The following is an 18,677-nucleotide window of genomic DNA, read 5'->3' as shown; positions in this document are numbered from 1 at the left end:
CATGATCTTTGGACTCTTGGACTCTGTCACTTTAAGGTGTGTCAGTGTTGGATTGTGAACTTTGCACCAATAATTTCAAGATAGTTTGAGGCTTTTTTTGCCATCACTCTTACTCATTAGCCCCAGAATATTTAGCTGCTATTTAGTCTTTAATAACATGCCTGGAGCAACACTCCAGGCATGTTATGAATGAGAGAGTAATATTATGACATGAATTATAACACAATGTAAAGCTAAAAATCATAAAAATGAAAAAAAAAAAAACCAATAATGAAAAAAAATACTTTTCTGCATTTTGGTTTGCAAAAACAAAGGGACACCAAGTAGATAAAGGTTTAAATGTTTAAACATGGAATATATGGGATTATGGTGGATCAAGAGGGAGGAGTTTGTCCCGTAAACAGTGAGTTGTGTCCTGCAATGCATTGAAATCAAACATGATGCAATGTGGAATGGCATAAAACATGAATCCTTATGTAATTGCCTTCTGAAGGAACAGTGAGAAAGTAACACTGAATACCTGGAGATCATTTTGGAAGCAAAATTAGTTTTATAAAATGATTGAATCCGCCTTATTTCTACAACCCGTAACACTTTGTGTGATTTGTGGTTGTGACTAAGTCTGTCGCAATAAACAATAAATCAATTAATCGCATGATAAATGAAAATGATCAACCTCATTTTCATTTATCAGCTTTTTTGTTTCTTCCTGCCTTTTTCTGTTTCTATTGATGACAGTGGATGAAAAAAGATTCAACTGATCGTCTCGTCCTCATTTCCTCAGCATAAGGGAGGAGTGAACTATTGAATCCGGTAGTCGGACATGCCCGTCTTCTCTGACTATATCTAATGATTGTTGAAGGTCAATATAGTAATCTGCACTCTTTTGGTTGAATGCAGTTCTTATTTCTACTTTGGTTTTATGTTGTTTAGTTTTTATTCAAGTGCATTTTTTGTTAACTCAGAGTCCATTTTATTTTTGTTTTAGTTTATTTTATTAGTTCCAGTGTTAAATGTTCTTTTGAAAATAAAATGTATTTATTTTTGGCAGGATATGACTTGTATTATTATGTCATTACCATTACATCAGTTTAAAATGGTTTTCAAACAATATTATCATTAATTGCAATAATTATTTGAGAGATAATTAATTGCTCAGCAAAATTTTTTATTGTGAGAATCTATTGATGAAACTTTTGATCAATGAACCAGAACAGCACTTACATTAAATAAAATTAACTCTGCAGCAATGTGGGTTTATAGATACGTTATACAACATAAGTAATGCCTCAACATAGAAAAATATAAAATATGTACATATGTACAGTCACAAGAACAGACAACTTTATAGTTTACAGTCAAAGAGTTGACTGTGTAGAGCACAGATTACTATTTATAAGCATTTCAGTTTCAGCTTCATCATCAGACTAAACTCAGAGAAATATTAAACCTTCACCTGAAAGCAGACGGTAAATAAATCAGTAAGAAGCAAAGCCTTTTATTTAAAACATGTGTATTTTTCACAGTTGTTCTTTTATGTTCAATATTTACATAAAGCAACACTTCATTGCCAAAAGTTTATGCTTGTTGTCTTCACACACATATAAACCTGAGTGGGATCTAATTGTTAATCTATAGATGATAATATGATGTTTGTCCATCCTTTGCAGCTATCACCATTTTATCTCTTCTGGAAAAGCTTCCTGTATTTTTTTATTTTCCCGTCTTGCAGAAGAACATTTATGAGATCAGACTCTGATGTTGGACATGAATGTCTTGCTCAAAGCCTCAGCTCTAATAACTCAACCACAATCAGGTTGAAGTGCAGGCCAGTCAAGTTGTTTCAGACCAAATCCACTCATCCATTTTTGTTCTTTTCATCTGATAAAAGTCATGTTGAACAGCATTGGAAAACACACATTAGAAAGTAACTAAAACCAACTGAGTTAGTCAAACAAAAAATGAACAAAATAAAATGTGATAAAAGTATTATAACCTTGTTCTATGTTAGGGCTCCTCAATACCTGGGCTCAAGTAATTTCCCTGGTGTACACCATCTGTCCTACTTGAACTTTTTTATAGAATGAAATATTTTCCCATATTCCTCTAAGACATATCCAAGAGACAGCGGTTCTGTATTCCTTTGACAATTCATTTGGGGGATAATTATTTGGTGGCTGAACAAGCTGTGGTTTTCAGGAGTGTTGAGTTTTACTGCTTCTATGCTGACATGAAATGATATTACGTTATTTTATGCTATATCATGTGATTGTGGTTCTCTGAAAAGCAAACCATGATCTGGCTTTGCTTTCTCTGCATTATTTTGTTTAAGTATTTTGCTGCTTTCCTTCAGAAATCATTGAAGCATCAACTGATCTGGATTCTTGTTAGTGCTGCAGCTCAAAAACAGTTTTGTCTAAGATAAACAGCAATCTTTAGAAGATCTGTAGTTTTTTGGCTTTTCCATATCCAAATGAAGGTCTTTGCTTCTGCGTCTTTTATGTGTTTTGTCCTCAGTCAAATCACCTGAACGATAGATCACATCTCCTGAAACATCACTCTCTGTAGAAATTTTTACTTCAACCATCGACATGTGCTGTATTCCATGATCAGACAGAGAGGAGTCTTCCTCCAGCTTTTGTTCTTTAAAGTGGACTTCATAGACCGATCCAGCAAAACAACCTGAAGAGAAGGATAAAGAGTAAACTGTGTCAAATATAATAGCATTAAATATAAAAACAGGATGCTAATAAAATAATCTAGAGAAGAAAAAACATGAACCCGTGTCTGTTTTTGTGTCCCGATTCTCATAACTGAACTGTAGTTTTTTATTACATCCTACAAGTATTTCCCCTAAACTGAACTTTGTCACTGGGAATGGTTTAATAATTAAACATCAAGCTATAAAGCTTTGATTTCATATTATACTTTTAAATCAATCATTTTCTTTGCTCAAAAATCAAACAATAAAACATGTACAATGTCTTCTTTTGTAGAAATACTTTGTTGTGTTTAAGTGGAAAAAGCTGTTTAAAAAATGTGGCACGAGATTTTTACAAGTCAGAAAACAGGGCAGAGAAGAAGCATATACTCACACTGACATGCACCTTTAGATCTCTACTTTAATTAGGAACACTTTCTTTTGGAGTCATAAAATCTTTTTTTTAGCTTTACATCATGTTATAATTCATGTTATATTACTTTCTCATGAATAACTTGCCTGGAGTGAAAACAAGTTTTTTCTAAGTTATTTTTGATATCTGAAACCATTTTCATTTCAACTGAAGGTATATAAAATAACAATGGATCACACTGAGTTTTATTAATCCTGCACTTTTTGTACAAGCAATTGAATAGAACCTGCTTTGTTTTGCTTGGTTTTGTAAAGATTCTTGAGACGACAGTAGCTGTGAATTGGCACAATAAAAAAAACTAATTGATGTTTCACAGAAATTAAATACGTGCAAAAGCCATTAAGAAATAATTTATTTTTCCTTTGAACTCTGTGAAGTTATGACTTTGATTCGTTTATGTTCAGAAACCAGAATAATGATATCACTTTAAATTGTCTCTGCACTCTCAAGTAGCTCAACGTTGCTGTTCTCAGGTTCAGGTTGGCGTTACCTGGTTTTGGTGGAAACTCCTGTAACAGCTTGTTGTTAATCTTCTCCCTGAGTTCCTTCACAGTCGTGTTCCCCAGTTCCTCCTCGGTGTCGCACAGGTCAACGAACAACTTCTGGCCTTCATCAAGTATGTTATTTACATTAGAACTGACAACAACGACTCTGACAGCCATCTTCACTTCTGCTTGTCGTCAAGCAGGAATGTGAGGCTCTTCCACTTCCTTGTCTTCAAAGACCTGAAGACAATTTATCACTGAGAATAAGTGATGTATTGTTTACCAATGACACAATTCCTTTTAGTGAACAAGAAAGGCCGGGCTTAAGCTCTGCTGACAATTCACTAGGATAAAACTTTATTTTGATGGGAATACCTTGAAGCAGGTCTTGTAAACAGAATCACACTTTCAATTATTTGAAATAAAGAAAGAGTACACAGAGCAAAAGACAGTTGGATTTGTGTTTAGGATTTCAAATTAGGCTAAAGTAAAAGTGACAATGAAAGTAAAAGTGACAAAAAAAAAAGCTAATTTTATGTATTATAATAAAGGAAAAATCATTGAATTGCTAATTTCCATTAAGCTGTGCTTTGCTGAAATGCAACAACTCTGAGGAACCTTTCGCTGAGGGCATTCTTCTGGACAGTGGGGACGCCAACACATCCCTCCCACTACATCCAGCAAACCCCGAATCCCTGCAGCTTCAGGTGTCTGAAGAGAAGGGGACTGCTGTAAAAGTTTTCAGTCTATATAATATATACATTGTTGACTAATGTGTTGACAACATCGAAAGGCAGCCCCTTCCCTGACACTGTTTTAGATTATTTGCCAGAGTACAACTGAAAATCAACGGTGTACCCGTTTACATCTGCCAACACAAAAAATGTCATGCTCCACTTTGTTGGCTTGGATTTTATTTATTGTTTGATACTAAGCATAGCCTTGGTCACAATTCACTGGCTTCCCACAGTGAAGGGAAAGAAACTACCGTAACACTATGCAGACTTGAAAGCACAAATTCTTTTCTTTCAAACACCATTTGACTTTTTTTTGTTGCTAACCATTGCAATGTTACAGTAAGACACAGTATGAGAAAAGAGGCATTTGGAGGTAAATTATATAACAATGCGAGCCATTTGTACAACTGAAGAAATCACTAAAACATCAACATTGTTACTAACTTCACATTGTTAGAAAAATTAAGAATTTGCAACTATACTTTTTTGTTTGTACAAAACCTTCCAACTATAAATGCTCATAAAAAAATAGCACATGAACAACTTGCAGTTCTTTTAATCTAGTTTATTTACATAATGCTGTAGAAATGGTTTGTTCTCCTGGATCAATCAATCTTCTTAAAACATGTTTGGCTGAACAAAAACCTGGACATCATCATTTGAAATGATAAAAAACCAGGACAACCAAAATCAAAGAACCCAGAATTCAATGGTCACTTTTAGCAGCTACACAAGGACAGCTAACATTATAATTAAGTTTCTCTGTGAATAAATATAAAAGTTTAGTTTTTTCTGTGGCAAATCAAACCTTACTTTAAAATAAACATGGGTTCTTTCATTTCCAGAGTTGTTTTTTTGTTTGACTCCTCTTGCTTGGGCTACGAGGTTTTTCCTTTTCCAGGATCTTGGATAAATCTGAAGAGTAACCACCATTGCTACAAGTCCTTTTAGTAACTGTCAGGCCATTTCTGTGTGTTGATGCCACAGCTGAATCCTCCCCGTAAAAAAACACATCTGTGGTTCCTCCAGACTCGACTCTTCCTCTTATAGGGCTGTGATAATGAAGATGTTTGTTTGTCTTATAGTTACCCTGTTTGTCCCTGGACTCATTCACTCTTCCTCCTTTAATAGGAGGGGTGGAGCTTTGGTGAAACATACAGTCTGAGGATTTATTTGTGTTATTATAACATATTTGCTCCTTTGAATCCTTTGCTTCAGTAGTGAAAGCCTCTGGTTTCCTTTGTGAGGCTTTTCCGTTCAATTGTTCATTCCCTCTTCTGGAAGAGTTTGGATGTTTCTTCTTGAACTCATCGTCTCTGATCATATTATTCAAATGCCACATGTCTTCTCTATGGCTTTCAGTTTTCAGGAGATCTTCAAAGACAAAATCATCTTTTGGTTCTGCCTCATTACATCTGTCTTCAGCTTCAGGTGACAGAAGAAAACGATCTTCCAGAGAGCTCCCATCCGTCTCCTTGGGCCGTCCACTCACTTTGAACAGAAACAGCCAGAGTTATTAATCAAAACAAACAGCAGAGGGCATCCAACAAAAAACAAGCTTTGGTAGGATTAAAACAAAAATGGAAGTAGCATTTGATAAGAAATGCTCATTCTTTAGTTTAGGTAAGACAATCTTATCATATGCTGTAGTTTCTGCATATGACCTATATAAACAATAGAAACAAAGAGAAGGAAACATATCAAAATGCTCTTTTATCCATCTAGATGAATGTAGCAGCAAAGTTGTTCTCATACCAGCGAGTTTAGATTAACTTTATGCCACAAGTGCCTGCATTCTTTAGTGTGTCCAGAAGGGGGAGCTCTCCCACTTGATTTTTCAAACAGCATGTTTTCAATATCAACAATATTATTCCTATTAAGTATAAACGGGATTCAAATCATGCCCAATAATCCTGACTATGGGACAAACAGGTTATTCCCAAACTTTATAAAACCTTTTTTAGTTTTGATTTTAAAAGGATGTTCCTTATAGCAGGAATTTTTATTGAGACCTTTAATAAGTATGAAAGCAATCATCCAATTCTAACCACCAGATCTAGAACACTGATGATAAAATGGCATTTATCGTTGTTGCTGTGCAATGACTTCACATTTTCAAGTGTAGTAAAAAGGAAATCTATAACCTCAAGGAGTATTGGGGTTAAATAATTGCAAACTTACCCATTTTGTACATCAGGAGATAAACTGTCGATGATCTGTTTCAAGGGATCAAAGTGAAAGAAAAACAAAAACCTTTAGAAATCAGAACAAGGATAGATGTCGATGACATCAGAAAATATAATCATTATTGTGTTAAAGTTATTTTACCTTATTTGGTTTTGTCCAGATTTAACGTACACTTCATTGATCTGCAAGATTTTAAACACATTATTTAACCTTCACAATGTTAAAAATTCAATTATTTATGAACAAAGAACAGACTTACACATTTAACAGTGTTGTCATTGAAGCAGTACCAGTTTCCAGTTTCAAAGGACTTGATGTCTGCAGTGTAATGGCCTCCCATTAGATCACCGAAGTGATGAACCACGGCGTAGAGGTCGTACCTGCAGTTCTGAAGAATAGAAACACATCAAGTTAAAATAAAAAGAAGCTTAAACTGATCTCCTTTATGTGAATTTACTGGTAAACACCTTGATTTCTAAAGTTTGGGCCACATCAACTTTGCCGTTCAGCTTGACGTAACGGTTCTGCTGGTAGTCGAAGGAGAACCTTTTCAGCAGCAGCGTCAGAACATCTGGGCAGTGCATCATCTCGTACTCCTGAGTTGTACAATCAAAACAGCTTCATGTAGAGGAGACAGCTGCCATTTGCAATGAAAACATTAAAAAACAAAGCCTGACTTACAATGTCGGCGTCGTGCTTTTGATTGCAGCGACTGCAGAACATCTGGTTTTCTTTGCAGACTCTTTGTGACTTAAAGAAACTCCTCCAACCTTTCAGCTGGAAACAGAGAAGACTGGTTAATCCTGCAGATTATTTTGCTCCAGAATGTGAGTTAAACATGAACTATAATAAAAATAAACTAGTACCACACTGTAGCTTCCAGACTTTGAGTCTCCCATCGACAGCGGTAGAACCCAGAAGAAGTTTGTCGAAATGTTTGTGTTGTTGCAGTTTAAGCACGTAGTTTTATGATTCAGCTCCCCTTTGAATATCTAAGCAGAAGAAAGAAATTACTGTTGTCTTAGTGACACTTTAAAAATTTAAGAAAAAACAGTGATAATGGATTCTGCTTCAAGATACAAAACTATCAAATGCAAAAAAGCTGCCACTTTTTGAGTTAATGAAGAAAAATAAGATGATAGAAAAATAAAAGTCCATAAAAATAATTTGCAGTTAAACAGATTCAGTAAAAATAATAGGATGGATACTAAAATAAAATCAAAATGGGATTCTATTAAGTATCAGCCCAAAGGCACGTATATTCATGCAACATGGCACCTGCAGCTTTTTTCTTACTTCTTTCAAATAAATGATAATGCTTTCAAATTTTTACATCACAAAAATGTAAAAATATTTACAACATCTCTCATTTAAAGAGGGATGTTACTGTAAACAAAGTCAAAATGTTTCTTTAATGCAGCAAGATACAGAAAACTGAAAAGAAATATTTAATTACATGTATATTCAAGGAATTATCAAAATATTTCAGAAATTTATATGATATTTGTGACAAATCAATTTAGTTTTTTTAGTGTTTATTATTCCTCTGCAATATAATACTGTTAACATATGAAGTAAATACCATCTTGCATTTTTGATAATAAATATAAATATATATTTTCTACCTTGGAGGCGTTTGGATTGGTACGACAGAGGATCTTCTCTAAGTACTCAGCAGCGTCACGTTGTTCAAAAACTAAAAGCACAAATGAGCAAGAAAAAAAAATAGCTTCAATGTTTCTCAGGACTTTAAAAAATTTCACTTCTGGATCCAAACTTACCGTCTTTGATGCCCAATTTTTTTGTGATGTTGTGTGTTTTGGCCATGTCTCCCTCTAAAGTGTGGAACAGCTCCCCCAGGTAGAAATCAATGGTCGCTGTTGAACTTTTACTCCAATCTCTGCAATTAGGAGAGAAGCAAAGAGTGACTATTAACACTTAAAGTTACAATCTGCAAGTGTCAACTATTCTGAATGTTTTTGATTTTGATCTAATTTCTTTTTAAATATTCGACTGCGCTCCCAAACCTTTTCACTGCTTCCCGAAACTCTTCAGTCATGAAGAGCACCTGCAGGATGCTGTTCAGATAGCAGGTGAGCCCAGGACTGCTCAGGCCCTGGTAATCTACAAACACCACAGAAACAAAATGACTTTCACGATATTGTAAACCAACTGAATCTGAATGGTTTACTGAACCTCACCCACCTGAGATGGACAAGTTATCGAGCTTCTCTCTGAATTTCATTACAGTGTAATGATTTATGCTTCCGTATTTTGAATCGAGGTTTGGACATCGTGGCATTTGAGTTGTTTTTTCTTGTTGTTGATTTTGTTTTTTTACATACAATGATTCATCCTATCAAGACAAAAAGACGAAGCAGATTTTAGCATAAAACAGTTTCAGGGATTAAGAAAAAATAATTAAGAAAACCAATAAAAGACATGGCACATAATCGCATGGTATTCCCTCTTGAAGGAAAATAACAACATGATGCTATTGCTCTAGTACTGCATAGCTGCTTACCAGGCTCAAAAATATTGAAAATGGACAAACACTTCAGTTTGAGGTTCGTCAGACTAAGAATTTAGGCGAGATACGAAAAAATTAAAAGAGTAATTTTATGGATGGCCTTTTATTCTCACTTGAATAAAAATATGTTAAAGCAACATTAGGTAGAGTTACTCTACCAACCTCTACACAAAAGTTTAACTTTATAATTAACTTTTTAAAAGTGCATGAAGTTGTTTTTTAAATATTTGGAAGCAATGAAGGTTATGAAAATCAAGAATGTGGAAAAAACTGCTAATTTTAACTTTCAGATCATTGGGGTTTTTTTTATGAACTGATTTTTAAGTCGGCGTTTGAAAATATCGATCAGTCGACCAGTAACAACCGCAGGTTTTATCCCGCCTAAATGATAACAACAGCGTCATAAAGTACGATTTATACCCCCATATTACAACCACGGTGAAATACTTGATACATGTTTAGAGTAAATTAAGCCGTTATGAATGTCAGCACAGATTGGAGGTCAGTGAAAGCAGCTGTTGTGTTTTGGGGTCGTTGTTGAAACCCACGCAGATTCCCCTCCGTTACTTCAACGAGTTAACTTTATGCACAAATATAAACCAGAAAAATGATAAAACACTTTACCACAAAGCGAATGCAGCAAACTGCAACAATGTCCGGATGAGAGCGGTGATAACTGTAACTGTGTGTAAAGTCAAGGGAGGCAACAAAACCGAGGATTCTCACCGAGCGGACAGAAAACGTTATAACGCTGCTGTCTTTCACTTTCACTATCAGTCCGAACAGGAAGAGAGAGGAGACGTAAACCCGAAACCAACAGGACCGTCTGCTGCTGGACAGACTTTTAAAAACTTCTCTGAAAACCTGAGAATCTGGGTAAAATATTTCCCCAGAGCTGCACTTTTAAGGCTCGCTGATCTACTTCCGGGTTTTACCAGCGAATTAAAGGGGAAGTTGTTAGAACTACAAACTGGACAAAAGGTAATTAAAACACCCAACGCTTTATAGTTAATATATTAAATGTATGGACAGCATCGGATAAACCTAAATTATAACTGCTCATCACTGAATAAATCTATGTAAATATGTAAATTATTAGCAGCTATCTTCAAATAAGAGCTTTATTTTGGTATTTTAAGGGTATTTTCTCGTTTCCTCAAATCTTTAACCAGTTCTATTGATGACTTTTTCTCTGTATGATTCAATGTCACTGTGGAGGAGCAGGTATTTCCCTGAGTGAATCCATTTTATTGTTTACAGTGAGACAGCTCAGGAAGTTTCACTATTACCAAAAAAGATTCTTTATTTTTGCATTTGGTGCAATTTATTTGAATCAAACTGTCCCCTTTAGAATATACTCAGATTTAAAACAAGTACCAAAAACTATTTTATTTTTATTTCTGGTGGTAAATGATCACAGTTTTACTATCAAAGCCACTTTTTTCAGCTGTTTAAAATCATATCAGCTTTGTGTGTGTTCTGAAAATCATTGGCTCAATGTAGGGAGTTTATAAACCATTTTAAACACATAAAGTCTTGTGGGTGTTAAAACACAGGCATTGTTGACCTTCGCTTTTATCATATTAAATCTGTTTGGATCTCTAAGTCTGTTTTCTATTTATTATGTGCAACAGGATGAATTATGTGTCTTTATTTTTCTCTTAGGATCAACATGAGCATTCAGGAGCAGGACTCACCAGAGAAGAAATACGATCCACTTGACAAAACTCTGAAGTTCGTGAACAGGGGAGATGACTTGGATCCAGTGTGTAAGAAACGTCTTTCTTTTTCTGTGACTCAGCAATAAAACAAGATGGCTCACAAAACAAGCCCAAGGCAAACTAAGCAGTAGCTTAACAGAGTGAGCTGTTTTCCATTGCTGGTACTTGAAAGGGCCCCACACAGCCTCGTTTTCTATTTAAATTAGTAACAACCTTCACCATATGTCTGATGTATGACTTTTTAATCTCCACAGCTTCTGATTTTAATTCTCTCAGAGCTGAAATGTCTTGCGGCCATGCGGTCACTCCTGACTCCCTGACCCAGTGGTGTCGCAGTCAGCTGGACGAGGTACGTTAAAGACTCTTCATGCAAAGTTTAAAAACTATCTAGACTATCTGACCAGCAACAAACCAAAGCGTAAGGAAAAGATAGATGACAGGCTTATATGTTAGAAATAAAAAATAATAATAAAAATACAATTTCTACATCTGTCAGATAATTCTGAATATCTTAATCTTAATCTGGTTCTCAAATTATGACATCTCCTGTAGGTACAAGCATTAGCAAAATTCAATAAAAGAAGTAAATTTAGGTTGAATCGATACTATACTGTTATATAACGCAGTAATAACGTGGTTTTGCTGAAAACCTCTCATTTTAAACAGGAGCATTGACCTGCAGATAAAGTTTAGTTCACATAAATGAGAAAAGTTACGTCTGCTGTTGTAGTAAGAATAAGTTTAAAGGACGTCTGAAAACATTGTGAGAATGTAGAAACTATTGACTTGCTGCAGTAGATACACAGTTTACAGATACTCAACATTTAAAGACTAGAAAATATTTGTTAGCTTCTCTTAACTCCCTCTTTGTGATGGAGATTTCACACTATGCTTTTTTCAAGTGAAACATTTTAGTTTAATATATCTTTACATTTGTTGCTTTTAGTTCATGTGTTTTATTTCCACCCATACCTGCAGGTCAAGTTTGTAATATTTCATATTACAGAGTTCAGTTAAATAAAGGCTGAGAAGCAACAAACTTATTGGTAGTTTCACCTCACACCAGGGATTTTACTGAGTCTGGATTTTAATAAAGTTTTGTCCTGTTGTTCCAAATTAACCGCGTTTCATTTTTTTAAGGGCAATCATAAATTCAGATGTCCTGCGGTGCTGGAGGGAACCAAGCTGTGCAACAAGCTGTGGTCGTACCAGGAGGTGCGCAGACTGGCTGACCTGAGTGTTGATGAAATGGAGTATTTTGAGCAGAAGATGGCCTCCCTGTCTGTTTCAGAGTACTGTGAGGTTCAGTCGGTGAGTCGTCAAATGATCCACACATTTTTTAAAACTAAGTGAAACACTGAAACTCAGCGGTTGAACCTTTCTCCTGGCATCAGTGTCCGAAATGTAAAACCACCGTGGAGAGGAAGGACCTGTCCAACCTGTGTGTCCAGTGCGTCATTTGTACCGCTGACCAGAAGAAGACCTTCCAGTTCTGCTGGCAGTGTCAGAAGGAGTGGAAAGGCTCGGGGCCTCGGTCGGATCGCTGCAGCAACGACGGCTGCATCAACAGGGACCTGCAGCTCCTGCAGACCTGCAAGGACGTCAGCCTGCCTGACGTGGAGGGCGTCACCAGCTGCCCCTCCGTCCGGGCCTGTCCCGTCTGCGGCTTGAAGGTGGAGCACAACCGGATGTACTGTAAAAATGTGACGTGTCCTCGCTGTCGCTTGATGTTCTGCTTCGTTTGCCTGAAACCGAAGAGCGAGTGCTGCCAGAGCAGCTCGCCGTACCGGGTCTGTCCCGGCGGCGTGGCGCCGAGACAGACCCGCATCCCCGTGTGGAAGAAGTGATGGAGGACGGTTTGTCTGGTGGACAGTTTCACCAGAAATATACAGGACGATTTCTGGAGTTTAGGATATCTTAAAAATTATTTCATGCACAGAAAATGTTTGTCATTTGTGAATATTCAAGCGTTAAAACTGTAGTTATAACTTGTCTAGAAGTAAAATATATTTAGAAATACTTTGTACTGATTTTGTTCTTAATCACATTTCTAACTTCTGTGATTATTTTATTTAGCACCTTGTGAAAGAAAGTAGCATTTTGAGGATCAACCAAGATAGACACATTTATTAAGACAGATGCTACCAACAGTGATTCCATCTTCATCAAAAAATGTTATTGCAACATTTTTTTTTTGTCAAATAAAATGACTTTTACTTGACGGAAGTCTTTTGTTTGCTCTGAATGTTGTTCAAATATTATCATTTATCACTTCACTGTCAGGTTCACAGTGTTTTCATTGAACTTTCACTAACTGCCACTGAAATGAGAAATAAACAACCTATTAAAATCATCCTGTCCTTTTCATAAAACATCTCAGATTTCAGCGTCACGGTTCTGTTTTTTGTTGTTTAAGTTGGTTTTCTACAGCTGGCTGTGATCCTCCGGAGCCACAGAGCCGCTCCTGAACACGCAGGTCCGACACTTCCAGTACGAAACCAGCAGAGCGACCAAGACGCACACAGCAGCACCGAAGCAGAGCCATATGGCCGGTGCAGTTGACCTGAGAGGAGACCAGGTCACATCCTGGGGTGAAATGATTGTCCCATCAGGGTCGCTGTTGAAACCAGAAATATTCATTCAGTGGAGGCAGCGTGATGCTGCAGAGCAGACCAGTCTCTGGTTGAAGTCATACTTGCCATGTGGTGAAACCAGAGGACGAGTTTCTGTCTATAGGAGGAGAAACATCAGGGTAGAGACACAACCGTCTGTCAGGACAAAACACTTCGCCTCTGTGTCCTTTAACCTGAGAGTACAGGAACACAATCCTGAAAATGGTTAGACGTGGAGTTTCAGCCAAAAGTCTCACACATTTCTTATGTTTCCATAAAGAAGTAAAGACCAATAAAGATATAAAATTCATGATAAAAGTTTCATTTGCACATATATGGAATTTATATGAATATCACTCGGTACAGAGTGAAGCTCTGCAGTGTTGCAAAAAACAGAACCACTGAGACCCAAACTGAATCTTAAAGCTTTTTACTGAAAACAAAACCTTCAGGTTTCAACAAAAACATTATAATCTGAGGTAAAGCAGGTGATAACTCACTGCATTTGAGTTTATTTCAGAACAAAAACTGCATTTGCATGTTTTGTTCTTTTTTTGTGTGAACATACCCATTGGTAAAATAAGAATGTTTTCTAAGCACATCTGTCTTTCTTTCAGCAGGCTGGTTTTGGATTGATGAGACATTTCAGATACTAAGGTAAACATAAATCTGTCTACTCTGTTCAAATATGTAAAAAAAAAATCTTAAATGTGATATTTAAAACAAAAAAGAGGGAAAATTAATGCACCTAAGTTTGACACACCTGTCAGGGTTAAACTATTTGATCGCACATGTTCAATGCTTTCACAATTTTTAAATTACAAATAAAATTTAATAAAATGCTCATGTATAATATTAACTTCGCAGAGACAAAGAAAACCTGTCTTTATTTGGAGAGATGATGTTTGTTTGATTGTTAGATTCATTTATTTTCCAAAAGAATAATTTTTAGAAATCCCTACAGAAGCTGTGTTCACATAATGTCATTTTACCTGAATGGCGCCCCCTGCTGGGCAGTCCACCCATTCAGAGCCAGACACCTGGATCTGGTACCTGTTGGGTCCAGAACATCTGTGTCTGTAGCAGCGACCCTCAACAGAGCTGCTGGTCCAAACGTCGCCTCCCTGGCACAAAGACAGGAAGAGGAAATTATGTAAAACAAAAAATATGTCTGCTTCTTTTTTGCAGTCAGTGTATTTGGAACAATATTTAAAATACTACCAGATCTATTCCTCTACATGCACAAAAACGTAAACTTAAGGAAAATATAATAAAAATATCTAATTAAGCTCAAACCTAAAACCAAGTTTGGAATTCTGGGAATTGTATTTTGATATTCCTCTGACATCATCATCCTGTAAGGTTTTCATATCTTTCAGCAGAAACCAGACACACCTGTCTGGTGAGGCTGGAGAAGAAGCAGCGGCTGTCAGAGCCAAACATCTCTCCGCTCCAGTTTTCTGCAGACCATCTTGCGTTTTCTTTCTTCCAGCATTCACTCTGAAGAAGAGGAAAATGATGCAAAACAAAAGCAAAAAAAACTTTAACAGAAGTAACAGGACCAACCGTGACAGTTCAACAACTTGAAAACGCATATGTGGATATACGGAAAAAGGAAAATATAATAAAAGTAAACAGAAGGGAAATAAAAAATGTTTTCCTCTTTGCTAAAGATGGCAACTTACTCCAGTCTCCAGCGGCTTATAGACCCGACAACCTTCCAGGTACGGATCGGTCTGACATTTCCCTTTGTGGAGGTGAAGGAAGTGACATCCAACTCCACTAAGAGCAATCAGGAAAAACATACTTCAGAAGAACTGATGTTCCTGCTAAACATCAGTTCTTTAAAAATTATTATTATTATGTAAATAGTTGATGCAACATTTGCGTCTCTGCAGTTTTATGCAGATGAAGTGAGGGCTGCATTGAATGAAATCCATATAAACAACAGAGTAACAGTAAGTGTAATCACTGTTCCAGTTTTTCCATGAACAGTGCACAGATTCTGACCTACACTCTATCAAAAAGTTAACAATGAGAAATAAGTCTCTTAACTGGCAACAGTGTGTGTGCGTAACTGAATATAATAGCAAGACTAACAAAACTACAGCTGAGATCTAAATGCAGTGCAACTTTAACCTTATACTAAAATGAGCAAGGAAAATGGTAAAGGTTAAGATGTACCAGTTCAATAAACCGTAATACCTTCCAGAGCAGAAAAAGGTTGAGGAGTCGTCCTTGCAGATGGACACAGAACCAAATTTGGCTCCTTCACCTGATAAAATAAAATTCAACCTGAATCCGCCTGCAGGTTCGTCTGTTTCACGCTGGAGGTCGATTCTTACCGTCTCCCCAGACCAGACTCTGAGCCCGGCTCAGGTTCACAGAGTACCAGCCCGTGTCCTGCAGCGCCGCCAACGTGACCGGGTCGATGCGGACTGTGGTCGGGTTTCCCAGCGCCGCCGCCATGATGGATCCCTGCAGGACCCGGGACTCCCAGTGGGAGGAAACTTTGCCTGCAGATTCGTCCTGAGGACCGGAGGTCAAAGTCAGGCAGGTGTTATAAATGAGCTGTTGACCTTTGACCTTCTCAGCACCAGGTTCTCCAGCGGCCCGCCCAGCTCAGGGTCAGAGGACATCAGATGTCTCTGCAGGGCTGAGACGATGGCCGGCGTGTAAATCCTCGTCTGTCCTGATCCGTCTGAGTGAATCACTTTGTTGCGAGGAGAACATGAAGCTCCTACATTGGAAAAGAAACAGAAGTTATTTTATCTGAAATGAAACTGAAGCAGATAGTTTTAAAGAGGCAGTTTGCATTTTCCAGCCACATAGAATAATTTTATAGCGCAATAAAATGACTTTTAAGTCAGGGATGACTTAAAAGAAAAGTGACTTTGTGAATTAACACCTTGAAATTGGGCCTCTGTCTCTTTAAGAAACTCCTCCATTCAAGCCATCACCTCATTGTTCCGCGATTATTATCTCTGCAACATTTTTACCAGCAATGCACTGTTTGTATAATGAGCTCAGCTTGTGTGCAGTTTCACCAGGTTTGCTAATTTGCTCCTGGCTAATCTGCAGGAGCTGAGACGCTTGCACCTCGAATGGTTGGATTTCTCAAACATGCATTAAAGAATCCAGCCAACATGTTTTGTGATGAGAAATAATTTTATGACTTAATGTAAAGTTAAAAAAAATGTCAACTTTAAATTATACTGCCCCTTTAAAAGAGATTGTGCTTTTCAAGGCTGCAAGAAAATAAAAGACACAAGGAGAGAAGCAGATGTTTTATAAAAACCTTGATCTGGTGAACAGTCTTGCCAGGAGCTGAAGAGATCTTTGGAGAAGCCGAGTGTATGAAACATCTCATGGATCAGAGTCTGGAGAGCAGAAAATCACGCACCACAACCACAGAGACCTGATCTCTGCTTTACCGACTCAGACACATTATTTCAGGAGATTATGAAATTACACATAACTGTGTTTGAACCTGAACTGTAGCCTGGTGGCTGCAGGAAGCGCCGCTCAGCCTGTCCCTGCACAGGACCACCACACCGGCCACAGGACGTCCCCCGGCGTCCGTCTGGCAGTGGACGGCGTAGGCGAGGACGCCAGGCTGAGTGAGCAGGAAAACAGACTTTTCCAAATTGTTGATTAGTGATTCTCAGCATGTCACACACTACACACATTCACCTGGTGTCTATTGATCTGGTTAAATATATTATTGACAATCAGAGTTTGACTTCTTTTGAAGAGACTACAAAAACATTTCTGAGATATAATCAAACTCAAACTTGGACCAACTTAGACGTCTACCTCTGCTCTACATTTGTCAGTGGCTTGAACATGGATGTAAAGCAGGAAGTCGGTGTCAGGGAGTCCGGCTCCTTCTGATTTGATGACGGTCCTGCGCGAAGAGTCGGCCTCTGGGTAAACGTAGCATCCAGACAGATGCTCTTCTGGGATCTGATCATGCAGAGGGAAGGTAGAAACATGATGGATGTTTAGTTCGACAACATCTGGAGAAAACAGCAGAGTTACTGGACTGGCTGCTCACTGTGACGTCCAGACACGTTTCAGTTCTGTAGTTTTTGTTTGCTCTTCCACATCTGGTATCAGAAAACCATTATTGGTAAATTCAATAGAAAAAGATGGATTAATAATATTTCTGCCCTGGAACTGTGCATCTTTGGAGCATTTCTTAGTGAATATTAAACACTGGTGACTTTGCATATTAACACACTAGACACTAACCTGTCGTAGTTCAGCAGGCTTGAATTCCTCCAGACAAACTTGCAGTATTTGTTGATGTCTCTGCTCAGCAGTAAGGTTCCCACGGTTCTGTTCACTATCAGATAGATTGAGTTAGTTGTCTTCATCTATGTGTTGGTGTGTTTTTGTCTGTTTTTTACCTGAAAGCAAAGACGACACCACCCTCACAGCCTCTTCCAGAGCCTCCTCCAGCCTCTCGCTCTCAGGTTCAGACAGTTTGCAGCTTTCTCTGGCCTCCAGGTTTTTATCCGGATTGGCTGCAAAATGCTGGAGGGAAGTGGACGGGTTATGTTTTCCAGAAATGTCCTCTGTTTGACTTCAGGTCTCGAATGTCTGATTTGGTGTCCAGAGCTTGGCTGGGTTCTTGGCTCCATGGATGCTGCTCTGGTCACGCTGACCTGAGCTTCATCAGAAACACGGCTCTGTTTGGCTGCAGCCTCCAACATGGCCACCAGCAGCAGTGTCCAAACCCAGATCCTCTGAGACGGAGAAAAAGTTGAGGCTAAAGATGCTAGCTTGACTTTGATTTTCAGTTTTGATCAGGATGCAGCTGAATGCCTGTCAACAGTGAAAAACTAAACATCCAATCAATAAAAAATTATAAATAAAATGCATTTCACTACATATTTACATTTACCTTCTGAACTTCTTTGTTTCTTGAATTAATTTAAGTCAAATATTGATTTATCATTACATTTTTATGATTTCTTAGCATTTTATTTTGCATTTTATTCTCCCCCTTTTGGTGATGTTGAAGTTTTCAGCGTGTTTGATCTAGTTTTCTTTTTGTAAAGCACTGAATTTCTCAGTGTATGAATGATGTTGATGTAAATTAATTAAAATTAAAGGCCACATTGTACAGTAAAACACAGCAGTGGCAGCAGAATCCTGTGGGAAGGTTTTTCTTCACAGGGATGGAGCTGAGAAAAATGGATGCAGTAAAATACAGAGAAATCCTGGAAGAAAATTTGTTAGTTACAAAAAAAAGTATAACTCATA

The 18,677-nt window shown here is 37.5% G+C and overlaps 3 protein-coding genes across 4 annotated transcripts; 1 reads left to right on the top strand and 2 right to left on the bottom strand.

Annotated features, from left to right (window-relative positions):
- Positions 1–4,905: 4,905 nt before the first annotated feature.
- On the bottom strand, positions 4,906–10,003 carry LOC129379541 (ubiquitin carboxyl-terminal hydrolase 47-like). 2 transcript variants are annotated; one of them, XM_055060376.1, is made up of 12 exons: positions 9,800–10,003; positions 8,749–8,899; positions 8,571–8,667; positions 8,325–8,443; positions 8,169–8,239; positions 7,410–7,535; positions 7,225–7,320; positions 7,011–7,139; positions 6,803–6,931; positions 6,685–6,725; positions 6,538–6,572; positions 4,906–5,847 (listed from the first exon to the last, which is right to left on the bottom strand). In XM_055060376.1, exons 2-12 carry the CDS (start codon positions 8,843–8,845, stop codon positions 5,192–5,194), a joined length of 1,596 nt encoding a protein of 531 aa, XP_054916351.1. In that variant the 5' UTR covers positions 8,846–8,899; positions 9,800–10,003; the 3' UTR covers positions 4,906–5,191. The 2 variants fall into 2 exon arrangements, with proteins under 2 accessions (XP_054916351.1, XP_054916352.1); XM_055060377.1 differs by lacking the exon at positions 9,800–10,003 and adding an exon at positions 9,698–9,792.
- Positions 9,967–13,021, top strand: LOC129379542 (uncharacterized). The gene is made up of 5 exons (XM_055060378.1): positions 9,967–10,054; positions 10,739–10,842; positions 11,049–11,143; positions 11,935–12,105; positions 12,189–13,021. The coding sequence occupies exons 2-5, from the start codon at positions 10,746–10,748 to the stop codon at positions 12,639–12,641; spliced, it is 816 nt and encodes a 271-aa protein (XP_054916353.1). The 5' UTR covers positions 9,967–10,054; positions 10,739–10,745; the 3' UTR covers positions 12,642–13,021.
- Positions 13,022–13,218: 197 nt separating this feature from the next.
- LOC129379419 (ciliated left-right organizer metallopeptidase) lies at positions 13,219–18,124 on the bottom strand. The gene is made up of 13 exons (XM_055060193.1): positions 18,077–18,124; positions 17,819–17,945; positions 17,223–17,425; positions 16,897–17,022; positions 16,705–16,786; positions 15,986–16,146; positions 15,752–15,935; positions 15,612–15,681; positions 15,092–15,188; positions 14,802–14,906; positions 14,399–14,530; positions 13,494–13,600; positions 13,219–13,357 (listed from the first exon to the last, which is right to left on the bottom strand). The coding sequence occupies exons 1-13, from the start codon at positions 18,122–18,124 to the stop codon at positions 13,219–13,221; spliced, it is 1,581 nt and encodes a 526-aa protein (XP_054916168.1).
- Between the last annotated feature and the right edge of the window lie 553 nt (positions 18,125–18,677).

This window comes from Poeciliopsis prolifica, unplaced genomic scaffold (assembly GCF_027474105.1).
Source record: "Poeciliopsis prolifica strain line A6 unplaced genomic scaffold, Auburn_PproV2 SCAFFOLD058, whole genome shotgun sequence".
NCBI classification, from domain to species: domain Eukaryota; kingdom Metazoa; phylum Chordata; class Actinopteri; order Cyprinodontiformes; family Poeciliidae; genus Poeciliopsis; species Poeciliopsis prolifica.
The sequence above is the reverse complement of the archived record's forward strand: the minus strand, read 5'-3'. Positions and strand labels throughout refer to the sequence as shown.